The following is a 23,961-nucleotide window of genomic DNA, read 5'->3' as shown; positions in this document are numbered from 1 at the left end:
ATCTGTCTGCCGATGCAGGGGGCGCAGGTTCAATCCCTTGTCCGGGAAGATCCAACATGCCGCGGAGCAACTAAGCCCATGAGCCACAACTACTGAGCCCGAGTGCTGCAACTACTAAAGCCCACGCACCTAGAGCCCATGCTACACAACAAGAGAAGCCACCACAATGAGAAGCCCGCGCACTGCAACGGAGAGTAGACCCCACTCGCCACAACTAGAGAAGGCCCACATGCAGCGATGAAGATCCAACACAGCCATAAATAAATAAATAAATTTATTTATTTTAAAAGAATAATTCTGGCAAGTAATCAAGGTCAACATCAACAGGGATAAGTTATGTTGACAGGATGTATCCCCAGTCTAATCATGAGGATATGAGACAAATTCAGTAGAAGCGACGTTCAACAAAATACCTGACCAGTACTCCTCAATTGTCAAGGTCACCAGAAACCAGGAAAATCTGAGAAATTTTCACAGCCCAGAGGAGCTTAAGTAAATCTAATAGCTAAATATAGTGTGGGATCTTGGAACAGAAGAAGAACATAGGGTAAAAATGAAGGAAATTTGCATAAAGTATATATAGACTTAGTTGACATATCAATTTTAGTTCATTAATTAACAAATGTACAATACTAACATAAGATATTAATAGGGAAACAGGTATAATATGGGAAATGTGCGCTGTATTTTCAACTTTTCTGTAAATCTATTGGAACTATATACATTGTAAATCATTTGTAAGTAAAGATGAAATATTTTGCAAAAATAGCCGTCTATTGTTACCATTCTTAAGGGGGGGACATAATCTTATAATAAAGAGTAGTCATTTAGTCATTTAAGTTTAATAAGTTAAGCTTTATGGAAAAAATTTATAACCAGGCAATAAATATAAGTTGACATTCGCCCTTTTTATCTCCATCCTCCAAACTTTTTATTCAAGTTGATCAAAAAACTCACTTCTTGTTATTTTTAATCTCATGGGGAAATGAGGAATCACTATATCTTTATACCTATCCACTTCATAAGTTAAATCATTAGTGTTTATATGATAATGTTTACGGCTGCACAGCCCGGTCACTGGATTGAACCCAGACTACGGCAGTGAAAGCCCAGAATCCTAACCACTAGGCCACCAGGGAACTTCCTTTGTTCCTTTTTGTTTGTTTGTTTGTTTGTTTGTTTTGCGGTACGCGGGCCTCTCACTGTTGTGGCCTCTTCTGTTGTGGTGCACGGGCTCTGGACGCGCAGGCTCAGCGGCCATGGCTCACGGGCCCAGCCGCTCTGCAGCATGTGGGATCTTCCCAGACCGGGGCACGAACCCGTGTACCCTGCATCGGCAGGCGGACTCTCAACCACTGCGCCACCAGGGAAGCCTTCCCTTTGTTCCTTTTTCCTGGAGTTAACAACTGTCTCATATTTTTTAGTTTAATCATTTAACACTATTAAAAGTGTCTATTGCCTTTTTCCTAAATCCTCCAACAAACTCTGTCAAACACAAAGTTTTACTTTTATCCTGGAGCTGCCATCGTCCATCCTCCTCCAGTATAGTCTGGTTGCTTTGTAGGCTTCCTGTACAGCTGTCATCCGAGGACATCCCTTTTATCACTGTCTTGGGAATTCCCTGTCCTCTGTTGGATCTTTCTCTTTCTTCGTTACTTTGGTGTTATAATGAAGCACATCTCCTGAGTAAAAGTAAACATGGGATCTAAGTTTTTTGAGACTTGGCATATCTGAAAATATCTTTATCCAACCATTATACGTGGCTGATAGATTGACAGGATATAGATTTTTTTAACAACTTTCTTGAAGTAAAATTGACACGAGATTTAAAACTTTAAAGTGTACAATTTAATAAGTTTTGACAAATGTAACACTCGTGAAACCATCACCACAGTCAAGATACAGAAGCTGTCCATAATCCCCAAAAGTTTCTTCATGATCCTTTATAACCTCTTTCCCACCCCTGGCCCATCCCTTCCCCAGGTAACTTACTGATCTGTTTTCTGTCACTATACATTAGTTTGCATTTTCTAAAGTTTTATAAAAATGAAATCATGCAGCTTGTGTTCTTTTTTTTTTTTGGTATGGTTTTCGCTCAGCATAATTATTGTGAGATTATCGCTGTTGTGTGTGTCAAAAATTAATTCCTTTTTATTGCCAAGTAGCAAAATGGAATCATTGTATGGATGTACCACAATTTGTTTATTCATTTACTTTTTGATAGACATTTGGGTATTTCCAGTTTTGAGCTATTATGATCATTCATATATATGTCTTTGTATGGACTTAAGCTTTCATTTTTCTTAGATAAATACCCAGGAGTGGAATGGATCGTAGGCGGTGTATATTTAGCACGTTTTATTTAACACTGTATTTAAAACTGCGTGTTCTCCAAAGTGCTTGTACCATTTTACATTCCCATCTTCAGTATATGAGAGTTCCATTTGCTGCACAGACCATAGAGGGCTGTGGGTTTGTTTGGCCATTCTAATAGATGCATAAGAACATCTTGTGATTTTAATTTGTAATTTCCTAATGACCAATGATGTTGAACATGTATTCATGTCCTTATTTGCCGTCCATGTAGCTTCTTTGTGAATTCTCTTTAGATCTTTGCCTGTTTTCTGTTTTTTTTTAATTATGTTGTTTAAGTTACTGAGTTTTGACGGTTCTTTATATGTCCTGGATACAAATCCTTTATCAGGTATATGATTTGCAAATATTGTTTTCCAGTCTGTGGCTTGTTTTATTCTCCTAATAGTGTCTTTCAAAGACCAGAAGTTTTAAATTTTGATTAAGTTTAGTGATCTATTTTTCCTTTACTGGGTCATACTTTTGATGTCATATCCAAAAACTTTTTAATACCTAACCTAACATCGTGAACGTTTTTTTCCAGTTTTTTTCCTGGAAGTTTTTAGTTTTAGCTCTTACTTTTAGGTCTGTGATCCGTTTTGTTTTTGTTTTTGGCCACGCCGTGTGGCTTGTGGGATCTTAGTTCCCCAACCAGGGATTGAACCCAGGCCACAGCAGTGAAATTGCCAAGTCCTAACCACTGGACCACCAGGGAATTCCCTGTGATCCATTTTGAGTTACGTTTTGTTTATGATATAACGTATAGATCCCAGTCTCTCTTTTTTTTTTTTTTTTTTTTTGCATATGGTTATCTGCTTGTTCCAGCACCTTTTGTTGAGAAGACTATATTTTCTCCACTGAATTGCCTTTTCACACTTGTGAAAAAAAATCAATTGACCATATATGTATGGGTCTATTTCTTTTGATCTATTTGTCGGTCTTTATGTCAAAATTCCACTGCCTTGATTAGAGTAGCTTCAGCATATGTCTTGGAGTCAGGAAGCTTAAGTCTTTCAACTTTGTTCTTCTCAAATTTGTTTTGGCTATTCTAGGCCCTTGCAGTTCCATATGAATTTTAGATTCAGCTTGTCAATTTCTACCCCCAAATCTTCTGTGTTTTGATTACGTTGTGTTTTTCAGGGTTGGTTTGTTTGGCCACTCCATGTAACATGTAGAATCTTAGTTCCCCAGCAGGGATTGAACCCCTGCCCCCTGAAGTGGAAGCACAGATTCTTAACCACTGGACCACCAGGGAAGTCCCTTGATTACAATTGTGTTGGATCTATAAATCAACTTGGGAAGAATTGGCATTTTAACAATATTTATTCTTCTAATCTGTGAACACAGTAAATCTTTCAATTTATTTAGATCTTTCTTTAACCCTTTCAGGAACATTTAGTAGTTTTCATGGTATTGGTCTTGCATATCTTTTGCCAGATTTATCCCCAATTATTTCATACTTTTTGATGCTATTGTAAGTGGTATTTTTTTATTTCCAGAAATTTCAATTTCTGGAGTTTTGTTGCTAGTATATAGAAATGCAGCTGATTTTCCTGTACTGATATTTTGTCCTGCATCCTTGCTAAACACTTATTAGCCCAACACTTACTGTATATTCCATCAGATTTTCTACAATCATGATGTCTGGGAATAAAGATTTAGTTAAATTTACTTCTTTACAATCTGGATTCTTTTATTTATTTCTGTACTTTTTTTTTCTTATTGCGCTGGCTAGAATTTCTAGTACAATATTGAATTAAAATGGCAAAAGCAAATATATAAACTCCCAGTCTTAATGGGAAAACATCCAGATTTTCATAATTAAATTTCTTTTTTTTGGCTGGGCCACACAGCATACAGGATCCTAGTTCCCCTACCAGGGATCAAACCCGTGCCCCCTGCAGTAGAAGCATGGAGTCTTAACCAGTGGACCGCCAGGGAAGTCTCCATTAACTTTCATGCTAAGTTTAGGATTTTCCTGAATGTTCTTTATCGGGTGAGGAAGTTCTCTTCTATTCCTAGTTTGCTGAGGGTTTTTTTTTTTTAATCAGGAATAGGTCTCGGAGTCTGTAACATGCTTTTTCTGTATCTCTTGAGATAATCATATGACTTCTGTTTTTTAGTCTATTAATATGATGAATTTATTGATTTTCAAATGTTGAATTAGCTTTGCCTTCCTGGGATAAACCCACTTGGCCATCTTATATTATTCTTTTTATGTAGTGTTTGATTCAGTCTGCTAAAATTTAGTTTAAAATGTTTGCATCCTATATTCATGAGTAATATCGCTCTGTAGTTTTCTTACAATAGCTTTTCTGGTTTGGGGATCAGAGTAATGCTGGCCTAATAGAATGAGTTGGAAACTATTTCATCCTCTTCAGTTTCCTGGAAGAGTTGTTGTAGAATCAGTAGTATTTCTTAAGTAGAATTCTCCAGTGAAGCCATTTGGGCTAGAGTTTTCTTTGTGAGAAGGTTTGTAACTACACATTTAATTTCTTTACCTATTCAGGTTATTATAGTTATTTACTTATTCAGGTAATATGTTTATATGTGAGATTTGGTTTTATGTCTTTCAAAGAATTTGTCCATTTCCTCTAAGTTGTCAAATTTATTAGCGTAAAGTTGTTGGTAATATTCTTACTCTCCTCTTAATATCTCCAGAATCTGTAGTGATGCTGCCTCTCATCCATGATACTGGAAATTTTGTCTTTTCTCTTTTTTGCTTATCTCTAATCAGTCTTATTGATCTTCTCAAAGAACTGGCTATTGCTTTCGTTTTTTGTTTTTTTGTTTGTTTGTTTGTTTGTTTTTCAGTTAGTTGATTTTCACTTGGAGCTTTGAGTATAGATTTTATGATAAGAATTTTTTTCCTTAACCAGCTATTACTTTCTTTTTTTCTTCTTTTTTTTTTTTTTTTTTTTTTTTTTGCGATACGCAGGCTTCTCACTGTTGTGGCCTCTCCCGTTACGGAGCAGAGGCTTTCGATGCGCAGGCTCAGAGGCCATGGCTCACTGGCCCAGCCGCTCCGCGGCATGTGGGATCTTCCCGGACCGGGGCACGAACCCGCGTCCCCTGCATCGGCAGGCGGACTCTCAACCGCTGCGCCACCAGGGAAGCCCTTTTTCTTCTTTTTGTTTGTTTGTTTTTTAGTTAGTTGATTTTCACTTGGAGCTTTGAGTATAGCTTTTCTGATAAGAATTTTTTTCCTTTAGAAGTTTGACGGCATTACTTTTGTTAATCTTGTCATTGAGAAACCCACTGATATCCTAATTCCCTTCTCTTTTTGTGTGATAGTGTTTTTCTTGAAGCTTTTAGTATGGCAAAGTTCTGTAATTTTTGTAAGGATGTACCTTGGTATAGTTTGGTTTTTTTTTAAGTCATTAAGCTGGGCTTGCGTGGTCCCATCAGTATAGGAACTCTGTCTTTTGATCCTGGAATTCTTGTTGTTGTTGTATTTTTTTCTCTGTTCCTATCTGTTTTCTTTCTTCAGTATCTCTATTCTTTGGATTTTGTATCTTCTGTATTTAACTTTTGTCTTTTCTCTTTTATTATCTACCTATTTGTCTCATGTATACACATACACACATGCTTTTTGAAAGATTTCCTTGATTTTACTATCCATGTATTAATTTATTATTTTGCCTCTTCTGGTTTTTAAATTCCAAGATCTGTCTTGTTCACTGATAGCATCCTATTATTATATTTCTCTGAAGAATTTTTTTTTTGAGGTTTTCTTTTGCTTCCTGTATTACTTCTATTTCCTGTAGATTCTTTTTTCTGAAGATTTGTTTTGGTCTTTCACATTTTTTTAATTAATTTTTTTAATTTTAAAATTAATTAATTAATTTGGCTGTACTGGGTCTTCATTGCGGCACATGGGCTCTTCATTGAGGTGCGCAGGCTCAATAGTTGCAGCGCAAGTGCTTAGTTGCAGTATGTGGGATCTTAGTTCCCCAACCAGGGATCGACCAGGGCTCGAACCCAGGCACCCTGCCTTGGGAGCGAGGAGTCTTAACCACTGGACCACCAGGGAAGTTCCTGGTCTTCCACATTTTTAAGAGGCCTTTCACAAATGACTGGTAATCCTTGCCTGTTTATTCATATTTAATGGTTAGTTACTAAGCAGCTGATGGGACTAAATGTGCCTAAATTGGGCTTGTTGACTAGTGAGATTCACTGTTGTGATTGTTACTTTTAAAATCTCTCTGGTCTCCTGCACTTTTACTGTGATCTGTTTAGATGTGGATATCTTTTTGTTGTGCTTAACATATATTGTAGTGCTTAACATATATTGTAGTTCTATCTGTGAATTCATGTTTTTGTTATTTCTTCAAAATTTTCAGCCAGTATCTCATTCAGCTTTACCTTTTTCCATTCTCCATAGTCTCTCCTTTGAGAATTTTTTTTATATATATAAATTTATTTATTTATTATTTATTTTTGGCTGTGTTGGGGCTTCGTTGCTGCATGCGGGCTTTCTCCAGTTGCAGCGAGCAAGGGCTACTCTTCGTTACCATGTGCGAGCTTCTCGTTGCAGTGGCTTCTCTTGTTGTGGAGCACAGGCTGTAGGCACGAGGGCTTCAGTAGTTGTGGCACTCGGGCTCAGTAGTTGTGGTCCGCGGGCTCTAGAGCGCAGGCTCAGTAGTTGTGGCGCACAGGCTTAGGTGCTCCACAGCATGTGGGATCTTCCCAGATCAGGGCTCGAACCCATGTCCCCGGCATTGGCAGGTGGATTCTTAACCACTGCGCCACCAGGGAAGTCCATCTCCTTTGAGAACTCTAATTGACATTTATTATTAGATCTTTACATTCAGTGCTCTTTTAACCTCTTAGTTTCTATGTTTCTGTTCTTCTTTGCTGTTTTTGGTTCTTTCTTAATGTTTATCTTCCATTTCCCCAATTATTTTTTAGGCATGTCTAATCCATTTAGGGTTTTTTTGTGTTTTTTTTTTAATTACAGCAATTGTATTTTTCATTTACAGAAATAACATGTGGTTCTTTCTGATTGTATTCTCTGTTCATTTTTCAATAACATTTTTTATTTCTTCTTAGTTCTTGTATGGTTATTTTATATTCTGTCTCTGGCAATTCCAGTGCCTAACTATTTGGGATATCTAATCTATTTCTGCTGATGCTTGCGGTGGACCGCTTATTGTGTGTTTGATATTTGATTGTGTACTGATATTTGATAAAAATCTGTGGAAATGCTGAAAGGCCGGAATTGTAGGTGATTATTAATGAAATGATTTAGGATTGCTTTTTCTGGGTGTCAAGGGGCACTGGTATCCTAGAACCACTTTAATTTCTTGACATGGGAATTTTCTGACCATCTAGGGTAGGATAAGTTATAACCTCAGGTCTTTGGTTGCAAAATCCCAGAGAAGCCTCTCCACCCAGAGCATGGACAAAAAGGCTCCTTTGTAGGTCCCCGAGCTGTGCAGCTTGTGGGATCTCAATTGCCTGACCAGGAATTGAACCCGGGCCACCGAAGTGAAAGCCTGGAATCCTAACACTTAGGCCACCAGGGAACTCCCTACATGTAGTCAGTTTTTTTCCCACCCATTTTACAACTTACATTGAAGTTGCAGCCCCCTCAGGGGCTTTGGTCTGATATAGAGAACATTTCTCTAGAACATTAGTCCTTAAAGATGCTTTGGGGGCTTCCCTGGTGGTGCAGTGGTTGAGAGTCCACCTGCCGATGCAGGGGACATGGGTTCGTGCCCCAGTCTGGGAAGATCCCACATGCCGCGGAGAGGCTGGGCCCGTGAGCCATGGCCGCTGAGCCTGCGCGTCCGGAGCCTGTGCTCCACACGGGAGAGGCCACAACAGTGAGAGGCCCGCGTACCAAAAAAAAAAAAAAAAAAAGATGCTTTGGAAAACACTGCATACTATATATACCTCTTAAATTATTGTAATGTTCACAAGCATCTTAAGGGTTCAAAGAGGGCTTTGAAGTAAGGAAAATTTCCCAAATGTATTTGACCATAATACGTTTTTTCAAATGTTAACAGCCTATACTTATTGAAACCGAAATGTTTGTAATCATTGGGTCCCTGAAATTTTAAGTTTATATTCTCTAACAAGTTGAGTCAGAATAAGATATTCTGTGTTGACATTTCAGGATCAGTAAATAGCTGCTAACCAAGCTGACTATAAAGTGGACGACAAACTTACATGAAAACTCTGGATGTAAAAGATCATCTCTGTATGGAGTTAGGGTGTATGAATTTATTAGGATTTGGAATTCTAGCCAGTGTTTACTAAATGTATATTTCAGGCTTTGTGATAAATATTTCATAGTGTCTTTATGTTGCCCTCAGGAAGAAAATATATCAAACTTTAACCTAGCCTTCAAGGGCCCTGGTGATCTGGTCACTGCATCCTCCTCCAACCTCATCTCCCACACCTCTCACACTGGACACCAGCCACATTGGCCTTTCAATGCACCAAGTATGTTCCAGCCCAAAAGCCTTTGTCTTGCCCTTTCCTTCCAGCACCAGATATTCAAGTGGCTGCCTTTTTTGTCCTCAGAGTCTTTCCCCACCACTGAATCTCAGTTGACTACACTTGCCTTATTACTCTGTTATCACATGGTCTTGCTTGGATTTCTCCCACCAGTAGACTATAACCTTATGAGAACCATTGATCTCTCTTAACCTCTCTTACTGTGAGACACACAGATGCTTGATAAATAGTTGTTGAATGTTGAATGAATAAGAGAAAGAAAGTCATCACTTGCCCAAGTTCACAGCTAATAAATGACAAAGCTAAGTCTCAAACCTGGGTCTGTCAGAATTCTGTGTTGCTAGTACCATACTTTATCTAAACAAGCATTATCCTATTCCCTGCCACCTTACCAGTTCAAAATATTGTTAGACTTTTCCTTTTGAATTGCGTTCAGAGTCTTTATTCTTTTGAAATCTCCTGGTGGTAGCAGATTTTGATTCTTTGAAGATACATGTAATTTATAGAAATAACAAAGCTATTCAGAACCAAATCTGCTAAATAATCAGGCTGGGGAAACCAATAGTGGGGGAGGGGGGAATATTCTAAAGTGACCTCAGTCGGCTTTTCTTTTTTAAATTGGGTCTAAAAGAGAGTTCTGAAAGAAGAATAGTAAAAAAAAAAAAAGAGTTTAGAAGTTGCGGCAATGTTAGTAGAACATGTGTAGAGTCTCCCAAGGGGACTTCTTAAAAGACAGTATTCATTTTAGTATATAATATTTCTATTGCGTGGATTAAGAAACTAGTTTTGTTGCTTTCATAGTTACACCTGATACAAATGAAAATCAGTTCCCCATCTCAAAGCAAATGTTTAATACAAGCATATCTGAAAATGACAGTTTATTCAATAAAACTAAGATATGCATTCGGATGGTTTTATCTTGTCAAACTTCGGACAACAGATTTCAGCTTTGTTATTGGTCATGTTAAGACGTTAAACTAGCCAGAGAAGAAATTGTGCATAAGGTGGAAGATGATACAAAAAAAATTATAACTGAAGCAAAAGAATAAGATAGGTACCAAACTCTAAAGACTTTTTGGTTGATGGTTTTCACTCTACTTGTAACTCACTGATATGTTTAGTGATGGTTTGATTTTTTTTCATTTCAAATATTCCGTTTCTTTTTTCTCTTTGTTTTTCCCTGCTTTCTTTTAACTTTCTTCTCACTGAACTTGAAGTTTTGGAATTGATTTCAGGAAAAGTTGGAGTGGTGGTAGGTGTTAGTTTGGGGGTTTTTTGGTGGCTTGAGTGAGGGAACATTTTTGGAGGAACATATGAGTAGCATTTGCTGAACATGATATATAGTATCTTTGTGCTTTTTCTTTTGGAAAGGAAATAGTGTTTAGTTGGAGATGATTGGGTTTTTTTCTAATTATGTATGTTAAAAAAATGAAATAGTGTTACGTGTAGAAATACTGTCTTCTATAATTTTTGAAATAGGTATTTGTTATGTGTATTTCACCACAGTTGTTTTAAAAAAAGAAATCATCTGATCTAATCGCATTTTATAGAGAAGTGATATATCTAGTTTATGGCAAAACTTTAATTACATGATGATCTGATTCCCATTTAGTGTTTTTTCCATCATTATTGTTACTCCTTTTAGCTAACATGGTAGCTAATAGATTTGTGCCTCATGGAAGTGGAGGGCTCCACTTGACACAAACATTTAGCTTTTCATTATAAAATAAAAGTATCAGTTCTCAGGGCTAGATTTTCATTTTTCAAATCTCATTTATCACAATTTGAACTAAGGTCTTTTAGGTAGTGTACATGAGTGCTGTGTCATGTGTTACTGATTTCTTCTACTTTTAAGACTGAACATTCTTCACGATCCGAAAGGAAAAGAAGAGACTCTTTCGGGATGTTTGACGGTTATGATAGCTGCAGTGAGGACACGAGTAGCAGCTCCAGCTCTGAGGAGAGTGAAGAGGAAGTTGCTCCTTTACCTTCTAATCTGCCAATTATCAAAAACAATGGCCAAGTGTACACATACCCAGATGGTAAATCTGGCATGGGTGAGTATGGAGATATATACTTCAGCTCAGGTGAACAGCCTTTACCTGTTACACACCTTTATACTTGAGGGTATGTTTTGATTCCATTTCTCCTGTCATTTCCCTTAGAATTTTTAAAGAACAGTTTGAAGAAACACAGTCTGAAACTTATAGTTCTAGATAAGATCACTGGGTTTGTGTTAGATCTCTTTATTTTGCATACCTACCACCTGCTGGTAGAAAACAAGTAGAAAAAAATGAAAACAAAAGGCAACTGAGAAACTTAATGAGACTTAAGTTCCATAATTAAATAATAAATCCCTATGTAATTGGAAGTGTGTAAGATAATAGACTTACAGAGTTGAAAGAGACTTTCAAGTTTAACTCTCCCTTCTCTTTAACGATTCCTTATAAGTTTTCTGTTTTAACACTTTGGCTATAGGGTATCTCTAATTACCAGAATATCCTTTATATTGAACCAAAATTATCCTTGCTCTAACTTTGTCTTTTGGTCTTAATTTTGATTTTTAAAGGTACACAGAATGATTCTAATCCCTGTAACAAAGACATCTCTTCCCATCACATTACAACACTTATTTCTAGGGTGTCTCTAGGACACACTAAGTAAACCTAATTGCTTCAGTCATTTCTCAGCATCAATGATTTAATTCATCAGTATCCTGCTCACTTTCTTCTGGGAATACTTCAGATTATGTGGTAGTAGGGTGACAACTTGTCTTGTCTGAGACTGTCCTGGTTTTAGGATTAAATGTCCCACATCCTGGAAAAGGACCTCAGGCAAATAGTTGGTCACCCTGTGTGATTAGGACAGAAGGTAGTTCAGCTTTTATCTCCTTTTTTTACGACACTGTGTTTCCATTCAGGCCCCCAAAATTGCTTTAACTTTTTTAAAACTAATACTGAATTTGCAAATAACTGAAACCACATGAACTAGACCAATTTAAATCAGTCTTGCACTTTTGCAGTTGATTTTTTAAACCCAAGGTGTTAAGACTCTAAAACTCTCCATGTAACCTTTTTCTTACTAAATTTTGGTCTTAGAAATATTTTATTCCTAATTCTTTCATCTAATGTTGAATGCAGTGTCATCTGATCGTCATTTGCAGATTTGATAATAATGCCCTGTAAGTCATATTCTAGTCTTTTTTTTAAATTTTTAATTAGTTTCCTTTGGCCTTTAATGACATTGGTACTTTTTTTTTTGGCTGTGTTGGGTCTTTGCTGCTGCACGTGGGCTTTTCTCTAGTTGCGGCGAGCGGGGGCTCCTCTTCGTTGTGGTGCGCGGGCTTCTCATTGGGTGGCTTCTCTTGTTGTGGAGCATGGGCTCTAGGTGCGGGGGCTTCAGTAGTTGTGGCACTCGGGCTCAGTAGTTGTGGTTCACGGGCTCTAGAGCACAGGCTCAGTAGTTGTGGCACACGGGCTTAGTTGCTCTGCGGCAAGTGGGATCTTCCCGGACCAGGGCTCAAACCCGTGTCCCCTGCATTGGCAGGTGGACTCTTAACCTCTGCACCACCAGGGAAGCCCTATATTCTAGTCTTTTGATTAAAACGTTGAGCATCGAAGGCCCTGGTACAGAGTCCTGCATATCATATCAAAGAACTTAACTTCACTTATCAGGACTCACTAGGTGCAGTCATCCAACCAGTTAAAACCTACCTAGGTGTTTTCTACTTCAGCTTGAATTTCTCAATCCTTACTGACAAAGCTACATGAGAGATTTTATCAAATGTGTTAACTCCTGTTAATATACATCTTGTCGTGGTTTAGTTATGATATACCAGTCTGGTAATCTTATAACAAAAAGGAGCTTTATATGTGCCAGACTCTGTTTTACAGATACAAATAGAAACAATATAGAATAAACTCCCTGGTGGAGCTTACATCCTGGTCATGAGAATTCTAGTTTGACATGTTTAGTTCTTGGAAAAGATATACTGTCCCCTTGGGATCGCTTTTTTTTTTTTTTTTTTACGTAGATGATCCACAAGCCTTTTAAATGATCTGTTCTAGAATTTTTACAACAGAAAATCATTCAGGCTTTTTTTCCCTTAGACACCCTTTGTTTATCTCTTATCCTTGGCTTCTTACATTTTTTCCATGATTTCTCATAATTTGTTATGAGAACTTACTGGTTAAACTGTAAGTTCCTCCAGTTATAACTGTTTAGATGGAGATTTCAACCCACTCAACCCACTCAACAACATAGTTGTTTGCTCTGTTATCTTTTTCCCCCCAACTTTACTGAGGAATAATTGACAAATATAATTGTATATGTTTAAATGTATAAATGTCTATAAATGTGGTGATTTGATATACACGGATACGGTGGAATGATTACCAAGATCAAGATAATTAACACATCTGTCACCTCACAAAGTTAACTGAGTGTGTGTGTGTGTGCGCGTGCGTGCGTGCGGTGTGAGCACAAGATCCACTCTCAGCAACTTCCAAGTATACAATACAGTAGTGTTATTAACTATAGTCACCATGCTGCACATTAGATCCTCACAACTTATTCTTTTTATAACTGAAAATTTGTACCCCTGGCAAACACCATTCTATGAAATGGGCTTTCTTTTTTTAAGTTTCCACATATAAGTGATACCATACACTATTTGTCTTTCTCTTTCTGGCTTATTTCACTTAGCATAATCCCCTCCAGTTTTGTCCATGTTGTCAGAAATGACAGTATTTCCTTCTTTCTATGGCTGAATAATACTCAATTATAATGAATAATATTCCAATTTAATGAATAATATTCCATATATATGGATACCATATCTATCTGTCTATATATAGATATATACCACATTTTTTTTTTATCCACTCATCCATCAAAAGACGTTTAGTGTGTTTCCATAACTTGGCTATTGTGAATAATGCTACAGTGAACATGGGAGGGCAGATATCTCTTTGAGATACTGAGTTGCAGTCAACTAATTTTTGATAAGGGCAACAAGAACACACAATGGGGAAAGGATAGTCTTTTCAGTAAATGGTGTTGGGAAATTTGATACCCACATGCAAAAGAAAAACTGGACCCCTATCTTATACCACTCACAAAAATTAACTTGAAAGTGGATTAAAGACTTAAATGTAAGACCTGAAACTATAAAACTCCTAGAAGAAAACATAAGAAAGAAGCTCCTTGACGTTGGTCTTAGCAGTGATTTCTTGGATAAGACACCAAAAGCACAAGGCAACAAAAGCTAAAATAAGCAGTGAGGTTACATTAAACTAAAGAGGTTCTGCTCAGCAAAGGAAACAGTAAATTGAAAAGGCAACCTACAGAGTGGGAGAAAATATTTGTAAACCATATATTTGATAAGGGGTTAATATCCAAAATATATAAAGGACTCATACAACTCAAAAGCCAAAAAAGCAAATAATCCAATTTAAAAATGGACAAAGGACCTGAATAGACATTTTTCCGAAAAAGGCATGCAAATGGCCAATAGTACAGGAAAATGTGCTCAGCATCACTAGTCATCAGGGAAATGAAGATCAAAACCACAATGAGATATCACCTCATACCTGTTAGGATGGCTAGTATCAAAAAGACAAGAGATAACAAATGTTGAGGAGGATGTGGAAAAAGGGAGTCTTATAAACTCTTGGTGGTAATGTAAATTGGTATAGCCATATTGAAAACAGTATGGTTATTCCTCAAAAATTTAAAAATAGAACTGTTTTGTAATTCAGCAATCCCACAACCTATGTATCTTTTTTGAGCTTCACTTCTTACTACCCTGTTCTTCTAATTCTGCCTTTCAAATTATTGTCCATTATGCTAGTTTACAAAAGAGACCCACTAGTGGTTAGAGTTTTGTTGCCCTCTATTATCAGTTAATAATAGTGCACATACTTCAAGCTTTGAACCTATCCTGTTTCTCTCGTCTCCTGAATATAACTTGAGAGAATCCTCATATTGCCTTTAGCAGTTTTCTGAGTTGGCCATTTTTATGTTTCAGTCTTTACAGTATTTTAAAGACCTGTGCTGCACTTTGTATTAATCTTCAGTTGTGTTGCACTTTTTTTAATCTTTTGTTTATAATCCTTTCAAACATCAGAGCTTATAATGTCTGGCACAAGGTGAGCACTAAGGAAATGTTAGTTGAATCTAACTTATATTTGTTTGTGAGTCTTTTGACCCTTTTTAAAGCCCTTTCAGACCTTAAGCTATTGTCAGACCTTCTGGAGCCTGTAGCTGTGGTATCATTCCAGTCTTTCCCCTACCTTTTATTAGGTTTTTATATCATTTATGTATCAGATAGAAGAAATTTTCTATCTGCTTTAAAGAAATTTTTTAAATTAAAACCTTTAGATAATTGGAGAAATTATTAAACTGTTAGATGAAAGTTGGTTTTATTATATGATCATAACACCAGTGTTTTTGTTAATTAGCTACCTGCGAAATGTGTGGGATGGTTGGTGTGCGAGATGCTTTTTACTCTAAAACAAAGCGTTTCTGCAGTGTTTCATGTTCAAGAAGTTACTCGTCAAACTCCAAGAAGGCAAGCATTTTGGCCAGACTTCAGGTAACGGTACAGAAACCTTATTCTTTATATCTGTTATTTCTATGGCTTTCACTGTTTATCTGTCATTTGATTGTGATTCGTTGCACTTCACCTTTGCCCAATTGGCCAGTTATCATTTTATACCCCACATTTTAAAGAAATATGTTCATTCTATAAAATTGAGTAGCTGTTATAAGTAGAGAAGGCATACTATCCAAAATAAACTATGACTTGTTTGTGTCTTTTTTCTAAATAAGTATAGATGTAATAAACATCTTTAGATATATATGAATTGAAGCCATTTTTCCCCCTGATTTTCTTTGGAGTTAACATCAAAGTAGAAACTTTCAGTGTTGGGAGGGGGAATGATTTACCCTTTGGTTTTATTTTTCCATCATCTTTGGTTTGTATTTTTGATTGTAACCCATTTGATACCTTGACCAAGTGTATTTGGTTAATCCAACTAACTTTTTGGAAAAATTCATAATACAAAAGGCAAATCATCTTTCTGTAAATGCACGTCAGTGCCTACAAAATGACTGGAGATTTGACCATTTGACTAAGTTATTACTATTGTAGCATATAAACTACTTTTTAAAGGCATCACGTAACTGATATTTGTAATATATTTTATTTGAATGATCACATTTTTCATATTCTTCTTTACCTTATTGTGATCATTACATAGCACTGAGAGGATTATTTAAATTCCCCAGATCAAGGAAATACATCACTTAGATGTATTTCTATATTTCAGATAGACAGTACCTAAAGATCCTGAGCAATGGTCTGTACCCAAATGGATGGCAGTTTGTCACACTGAATTTGGCCCATGATCATTTTGTCATTGATCTTTTGCGTTAGCGCTAAAGGTATAAACCTCAGTCACTTGCTCTTTAAACATTAAATTATCTTTTCTTATATGAATAGCAATGCTTGGCAACCTGCATGAGTGAATAACCACTGGTTTTATCTAGTACAAGAAGGAATGAATTATCCACCACAGCCTATATTTTAACATCTTATGGGATATAATTTTTTATTAACATATTAATTTGCATATTGCTATTTTAGTCTGTGCCAGCTCTGCTACCCATATTACGTATCTACATTGTAGCAGAACTCCAGAAAACATTTCTCATGTTAAAATTCCTTGTATGTTTCCTCTGCTTTAATAATTTTCTAAACCCTCGATGTTTACTTAAGCAGAATGAGTAGTATGCAATCGAGTTAGTTTTCAGATTTGGGGGTGGGAGGATGAGAAAGAATCCTATTTACTTAACTCTTCTTGTTTTAGGGTAAGCCTCCAACAAAGAAAGCAAAAGTTCTTCAGAAACAACCTTTAGTTGCTAAACTAGCTGCATATGCTCAGTATCAAGCTACCTTGCAAAATCAAGCAAAGACTAAATCAGGTAATATGGGTGAATGTAGTGGAGGTGAAATATTTGGTACTGATTCATCTAGTTTTAATTAATAACATTTTAATTTTGGATTCTGTTAACTAAGCTATTTGTGTACTGTATTTGCACATTATGACACTGGGCTTCCTGGTAGTGGTTTTGGTTTCAGTAAATTATTCTAGAATAGAATAGTGTTCACAAGTTATGGTGCTATTAGGTGGTGGATACTGGATAGAAATCTCATTGACGTGCACGGTAACAGCTGCATGGGAATAAAACACAAGAGCAGCCAGAACGGCATTTGTTAGCCAGAAGGTATCTGCTCTCCGCTGTTCTTTGTTTCTTATAACTGGAGAGCTCTTGCCTCACTTCCCAAGGAGCATATGTTGTATATAGAAGAGTTAAACTGCTATTTGTTTGCAAATATGATATATGCTAAAATTCATGTTTATTTAGAGAAGTTCTGTCTTTATAGAAGAAACTTTCTTCAGAGGTGATAAATTTATGTCATTTCACATTTTAAAATAATAGCCTTCTTACAAATTTGAGAACTGTAATATATCTAAATTTATTTTATTTCAGTAGCAGTCTCCATGGAAGGTTTCAGCTGGGGTAACTACATCAGTAGCAATAGCTTTATAGCAGCTCCAGTTACCTGCTTTAAACATGTGAGTATGGAATTTCTCAGCTTATGTTGAAATGCTTAGTCATTGTTTAAATCTGAAGGCACAATGGCATTTAATCATCTTATCCTTAGAAGGTCTTTATTTTATACGTTGTAATGGAAATGTTTCTTTTTTTATTAATTATTGTACTATGAATAGTTACATAACTTCTCTAAGTTATATAAGTAAAAGTTTCCTATAAAGACATTGCAAGTTGAAATTGTTTCAAACGGGGAAAGCCACTAGTCTCATCCAATTTTCGTATTAAGTTGAACCATATAAAATTGCTGGTTTTGTGTTTCAAAAATAGTTGTATATTGGCAAAGTCATATGGTTCAACCTCATAGAAACCATGCATTGTATATGTTACCTAAATTTTTGTGATTTGACCTAATAATTGAGAAAAGGAAAGATCTTCTAGTTTTGTTTTGTCTCAAATGTAAAATCATAAGAACAAAGAAGGAACTATTAGGCATACAGTATCGCGGGCTGAAATGATCTGTTGGGAGATGTTCTTTTTAACAAGTAGTGTCACAGAACATCTGAAGTAATTGAGAGTTATGTTTAAAATGTATCTAATGATAAATTCTTTCCTTTTGATTTCATTCCTTTTGATTCAGTTATCTGATTAATTCTCTTCAATACTTTTTTTAACCTTACTGTAAGCTTAATTTATATTTAAAGGTTCTATCTGCTACTGACCATGTATAAGAAGGAAAGAGAATTTAGAAAGTTGATGAATGAAATTTTGTGTACACTTAACATATTGTTAACTTAGGGCTTTACTGTTAAATAATAGCATGTGAACAAAACTGAGCTTGAGTTCTTGCTGTAGAAATCCAAATGAATTTTAATTCATTTGTGTCCAATAAAGGATGTTGATCAAGGCCAAACATATTAATTCAGTGGTAGAAATATGAATTAAAGCCAAATTCATTCATTTGCTAAGTTTTCTTTCTTAAAAGTCCAGGTGTTAAGCCCTTAGTCGGTGGCATGCTGACCATCTGAATCAGCCTAAGTGGAATCTTAGATACTTTACCTTAGTATACAGTAGCTGATATATTTTACTGTAGTGTTGATAGTAGTGTCATGTTTATGAGATACGTTAAATACATGGCAACAGCAGCTTTCATGAGAATTACAAAGCAAGTCTTTAACTCTCCTCTCTTGAGATAGTTCTTTTTGGTACTAAGAAGATAAGAATTAGATTAAGTTCTCAGTTATAATAACTCTTTCATCCCAGATTCCTGGGACATTTGTCTGTTGTCTCCTTCTGAGTATCCTTTATCTCTTTTCCTATCTTTATTTTAATATTTTGTTTTTTTAGGTTTTAATATCATAAGCCATGTTCAGCTATTTTATATAAGTAGTCAGGATATTTTTTAAAATAGCATTTCGAAGTCCCAAAAGTATAATATTTTATTTCATGTCCGTATCTTTGAATAGTAATACTATGTTAAAGTTCTTTGCAAGAAAATCTCTATTATAATGAAACAGATTTTTTTTTGACTCTGCTTTTTTAAGATTAAAATGTTCTATCATATAGAATAGAGCAGGTAGCCTTAGCTGTATGATTAATAATGATACTGTGGGACCTCCTGTTTCTCATTCAGAAGCAACGTATCTGTCACCCAGTGCCTTCCTGCTCCACTCATCTTCCTTTACTGCCTTCTCCTTACCAAATAGGAAACATTTTATACTGCTAATGTCTTAATATATTTTAGTACAAAATGAGTTTGCTTTGTTGCTTTAACGAGCATTTTTATTTGAAGTCATTTGGTTTAGGAGGTCAGACTTTGTGCTGTACTTGATTTTTGTCCTTTAGAGTTGACTCTTCATGATTCTCCCCCTTAGATAGTTTTTGGGGTCTCCAAGGAGAATTACTGGCTTTAGCTTTAGAAAACCTATTGCCAGGAGCAGCTGCAAACACAAGGTCCTGCCTTGAATCATCAGTCTTCTAATCTTCTAACACTTGATGCCTGCTCTAACACTGGTTCATCTGTGGGGCCTCTTCCTCCACACTCTACACCTGCGTTGTCTCCAACTTGAGCGCAGGTTGGGAGCCTTTCCCTGCTCCTAGGGGATTCTTTTTTTTTTTTTTTTTTGTGGTACGCGGGCCTCTCACTGTTGTGGCTTCTCCCGTTGCGGAGCACAGGCTCCAGACGCGCAGGCTCAGCGGCCATGGCTCATGGGCCCAGCCGTTCCGCGGCACGTGGGATCTTCCCGGACCGGGGCACGAACCCGTGTCCCCTGCGTCGGCAGGCGGACCCTCAACCACTGCACCACCAGGGAAGCCTAGGGGATTCATTTTTCAAGCATAAGTTTTTAACACATTCAATCTGTGGGAATTCCCTAGCAGTCCGGTGGTTAGGACTCGGTGCTTTCACTGCTGGGACCCAGGTTCCATCCCTGGTTGGGGAACTTAGATCACGCGGCTTGCAAGGCAGTGGCACTGCCAAAAACAAACAAACAAACAAAAATTCAATGTGTACATGGAAACAGAGCTGTTCTGGTTGAACCAGGATTTGGGGGTGGGGGTGGTGTCACAGCTTTGACTGCCTTGCTTCTTTAAGGTAACTCAACCTCTGCAGTAGGGACCCGAGGTAAATATATTTTCCAGCACTTAAAAATGATAGTGATTAGTTCTTAAACCAAAGAATTTCAGTAGAATTCCTCTTTTCCATGGTCTGTCTTTAAATTTCTGGGAAGTTTCTGCAAAGTATATCATAGGACAATATTCTCTTTGAATATTGCTGTAATTGTGCATAATGGTTTATACTTAATCACTCAATTACAACAGTGTTTGACATTTTTTATAATTATCAGTGTAAATGGAGCCCAGTTGTCATTAAATATATCTACTTAGAAACCTGTATATTACGATTGCTGTATATCTGATGCAACTTTCATTTCATCTAGGTGGTAGTTTTCAGACTTTTTTTTTTAAAGCATTACGATTCCCGCTTTCCCTAATAAACATAGCTAGCATAAGGGGAAGTTATACTGATTGGTCTGGCAAGAGTAGGGTGGTATGGCTGGAGCCTTGGCCCCTGACCCTTGGCTTTCCCTTCTTTGGCAGTCTCTGAGGTTGGAAACCACTGAATTAGGTTAATACCATTTTAAAAAAATTTTTTATTGGAGTATAGTTTATTTACAATCTTGTGTTGGTTTCAGGTGTTAGGTAATATCATTTTTAATTAATCCTAAATCATATGGTCACAAAGCTGTAAGTTATCTTAAAAATCATCTAGCTCATCTACTCCATCTCTTATTATAAATGAAGAAACTCTTGCTACATTTTTCAGTAGCTGGATTGAAATTTTCAACTTTGGGCTTTAACCTGCTTTTTCTCACGCAGTTTTTCTTATTCGGGTTTTAACATAGTTTTGAATTAAGCCCCTATAGGAAAACCCTCCTGTGCTCCCCCTTTACTTACACAACTCGACCACACAGTGCTGCTGATACCAGATGTGTGGGTTTCCTCATATCAAGCATTTCTGTGACACCAGCTTGGGTGTCCTACAGTTTAGTTCAATTCTGACACTGTCTGTTGGGAGTTAGCATCAGATCCCACACTTACGGACTCAGTCCCACAAGACTGCCCCTACTTCAGACACCAGTTGCAAATCCCACATTGTCACCTCTACTTCTGGCAGATAGCTGTAAATCAGAGTTCCCATGCTCCTTCCTTGGGTTTGATAATTTGCTAGAATGGCTCACAGAATTCAGGGAAACACTTAGGTTTACTGTTTCATTATTAAGGATATAATAAAAGAGATGAACAGTCAGATGAAGAGATGTGTAGGGCAAGGTATATGAGAAGGGGCATAATTTCCATACCCTCCGAGGTGCACCACTCTCCTAGCACCTTTACTTATCCACCAACCCAGAAGCTCTCCAAATCCTGTGTATTGGGATTTTTATGGAGGCTTCATCACATAGGCATAATAAGTCATTAACTCAGTCTCTAACCCCTCTCCCTTTCCTGGAGGATGGGTGATGGGGCTGAAAGTTCCAAGCTTCTAATCATAGTTTGATCTATGTGGTGACCAGCTCCCATCCTGAAGCTATCTAGGGGCCCACAAAGAGTTGCCTCATTAGAACAAAAGACACTCTTATCACCCAAGAAATTCCAAAGGATTTAGGAGGTCTATGTCTTGGAATTAGGGTCAAAGATCAAATATTAAAAGAAAAGATACCTCTAGTACTCTTATCACTTAGATAATTACGAAGGCTGTTAAGACCTCTGTGCCAGGAGCAGGGCCAGAGACTAATACATACATTTTTTTATTTCACAGCTTCTAAAAGCACCTTTTAGCCTTATCTTTACTAACTGTGGAACAATCTCCAAAATAATACTGCAGTATCACATGCCAGTTAGGTGCCCCACGTTAATGAAATGCACAGACTATTTTCTCCTATTGACAATTTATGTTTGAAACCAAGAGAGTTGTTCTGTGTATGCAGAACATTTAGCTTTAAAGCATTCTTAATTTTTTTAATATTATAGTCTTTTAAATAGAAGCACTCCTGCTCCCCATTATTTGCCTTATAAAATCAAGTACAGAGAGTTCCGTGGTGGCCTAATGATTAGAATTCCGGGCTTTCACTGCCTTGGCCTGGGTTCAATCCCTGGTCAGAGAGCTGAGATCCCACAAGCCACATGGCATGGCCAAAAAAAAAAATCAGGTAGAATATGTCTTTCCTAAGCATTACAGCACAGGCCAAAATGTGCTAATATCAAATGTACGTGAATCATAAAAAGCTAAAATCATATTCCTTTAGTTATGTATTTACAGACTTCAGATTTCTTTTGTTTGGTACCTGGACTATATACTCTGGTGTCTTGTTGATAACTGTCATTGCCAAACCAGAAATGTAATCATCCTACTTTCTTCTCCCTTGAAAATAGTTGTAGTTAGGTATTTTTTAAAAAGGTCCTTTGCACACGTGCGTGCCATAACTTTAAAGCTGCGTTTACTATACTATTTCATCCTTTCTCCACAGATATCAGCTTGTATTGCTTACATGATGTTTTCTGTTTTTGTTTTTTTTTTTTTTTTGCGGTACGCGGGCCTCTCACTGTTGTGGCCTCTCCCGTTGCGGAGCGCAGGCTCAGCAGCCACGGCTCACGGGCCCAGCCGCTCCGCGGCATGTGGGATCCTCCTGGACCAGGGCACAAACCTGTGTCCCCTGTATCAGCAGGTGGACTCTCAACCACTGCGCCACCGGGGAAGCCCTACATGATGTTTTCTAATCCTCTCTTTGGTACCAGACCTGTATGCCAGCTATTTTGAAGGGGATAAGGTTATCCATATTTCTTTGCAACACATATTACAAGTATATTTTTGGATTTTAAGGACAAAAACAGAAACCTTTTTGTTTGTGTATGTGCGGTAACAGTAGCTTATAGTAAAACTCATGATTTATTTCTCAGGTGTGTATTTATTACTAAAATAATCTCTTTCAAATAAAATTATTCTTTGTTTTTTTCCCTAGCCTTAACCATGCATACATAACTCCATTGAAAATTGAAAATAAATGTGATTTCACATCCATTTTAACTAAAGTTAGAATCTTCAGTATGTCATCCTAGATTGCAAAACTTCTTTCTAATGGAAATAAGACTTAAATTAGTTTCTGGTACTTGTTAGTACTCCATCCAGTTTAGCTATTATGAGTGTTGCCACAAAATAGATTCTCTGCAGGAAAGCAGTGGACTCTGATATAATAAAAATCACCTGTTTTAAGGAAGGCCTAAATAATCTAGATTATTTTCATTTGATATGTTTTTTTTTAATTATGGGCTGTTTATGCCTTTCAAATTAGTAACCACTGCTTCCTGTCTCTTTTTACATACACTAGCATTCCCTCATTCTTAATCTTACTTTCACCCCAAACATCCCATTTTACTTTTGAACTTTCCTTGTACTCCCTATCCCCCTGCTACCACCACCCCAAAACGTATTGGGATGGCCAAAAAGTTCCTTCGGTTTTTAAGTAAAAATAAGAATACACATTTTTCATTTTCACCAAGAACTTTATTGAACAACATATTCACTGTTCTGTTCCACTACCTTCTGCCATTTTTTCAGGCAGCTTCATAATTCCATCTTCCCAAAGCTTTATCTTTTTGAGCAAAGAACTGTTCCAGGTACCTTTTAGTCTTCCAGGGAATTGAAATTATTTCCATTAAGAGAATTTTGTAAAGACCGAAGTAAGTAGAAATCCAAAGGTGCAGTGTCTGGTGAATACGGCGGATGAATCAGAACTTCCCAACCAAACTGTAACAGTTTTTGCCTGGTCATCAAAGAAACACGTGGTCTTGTATTATCCTGATGGAAGATTATGCATTTTCTGTTGACTAATTCCGGATGCTTTGCCGATGCAAAGTGCTGCTTCCAGTTGGTCTAATTGGGAGCAGTCCTTGTTGGAATTAATCTTTTGGCTTTTCGGAAGGAGCTCATCATAGAGGACTCCCTTCCGTTCCCACCATGTACACAGC

The 23,961-nt window shown here is 37.0% G+C and overlaps 1 protein-coding gene across 9 annotated transcripts in view; it reads left to right on the top strand.

Annotated features, from left to right (window-relative positions):
* The window catches only part of MBTD1 (mbt domain containing 1), a 68,148-nt gene that overhangs the window by 18,017 nt on the left and 26,170 nt on the right, over positions 1 to 23,961 (top strand). For 5 of the 9 annotated variants that reach the window (XM_082860504.1, XM_082860506.1, XM_082860498.1 and 2 more), the window contains 4 exons: positions 10,673 to 10,874; positions 15,279 to 15,418; positions 16,689 to 16,803; positions 17,374 to 17,459. In XM_082860504.1, the coding sequence (XP_082716630.1) occupies positions 10,721 to 10,874; positions 15,279 to 15,418; positions 16,689 to 16,803; positions 17,374 to 17,459 (495 nt within the window). In that variant the 5' untranslated portion in view covers positions 10,673 to 10,720. The remainder of the gene's footprint in view (positions 1 to 10,672; positions 10,875 to 15,278; positions 15,419 to 16,688; positions 16,804 to 17,373; positions 17,460 to 23,961) is intronic. The other 4 variants (XM_082860505.1, XM_082860501.1, XM_082860500.1 and 1 more) reach the window with 4 other exon arrangements.

Source organism: Leucopleurus acutus (assembly GCF_964270905.1).
Source record: "Leucopleurus acutus genome assembly, chromosome: 19".
NCBI lineage: Eukaryota > Metazoa > Chordata > Mammalia > Artiodactyla > Delphinidae > Leucopleurus > Leucopleurus acutus.
This window is presented reverse-complemented; position numbering and strand designations above follow the sequence as displayed.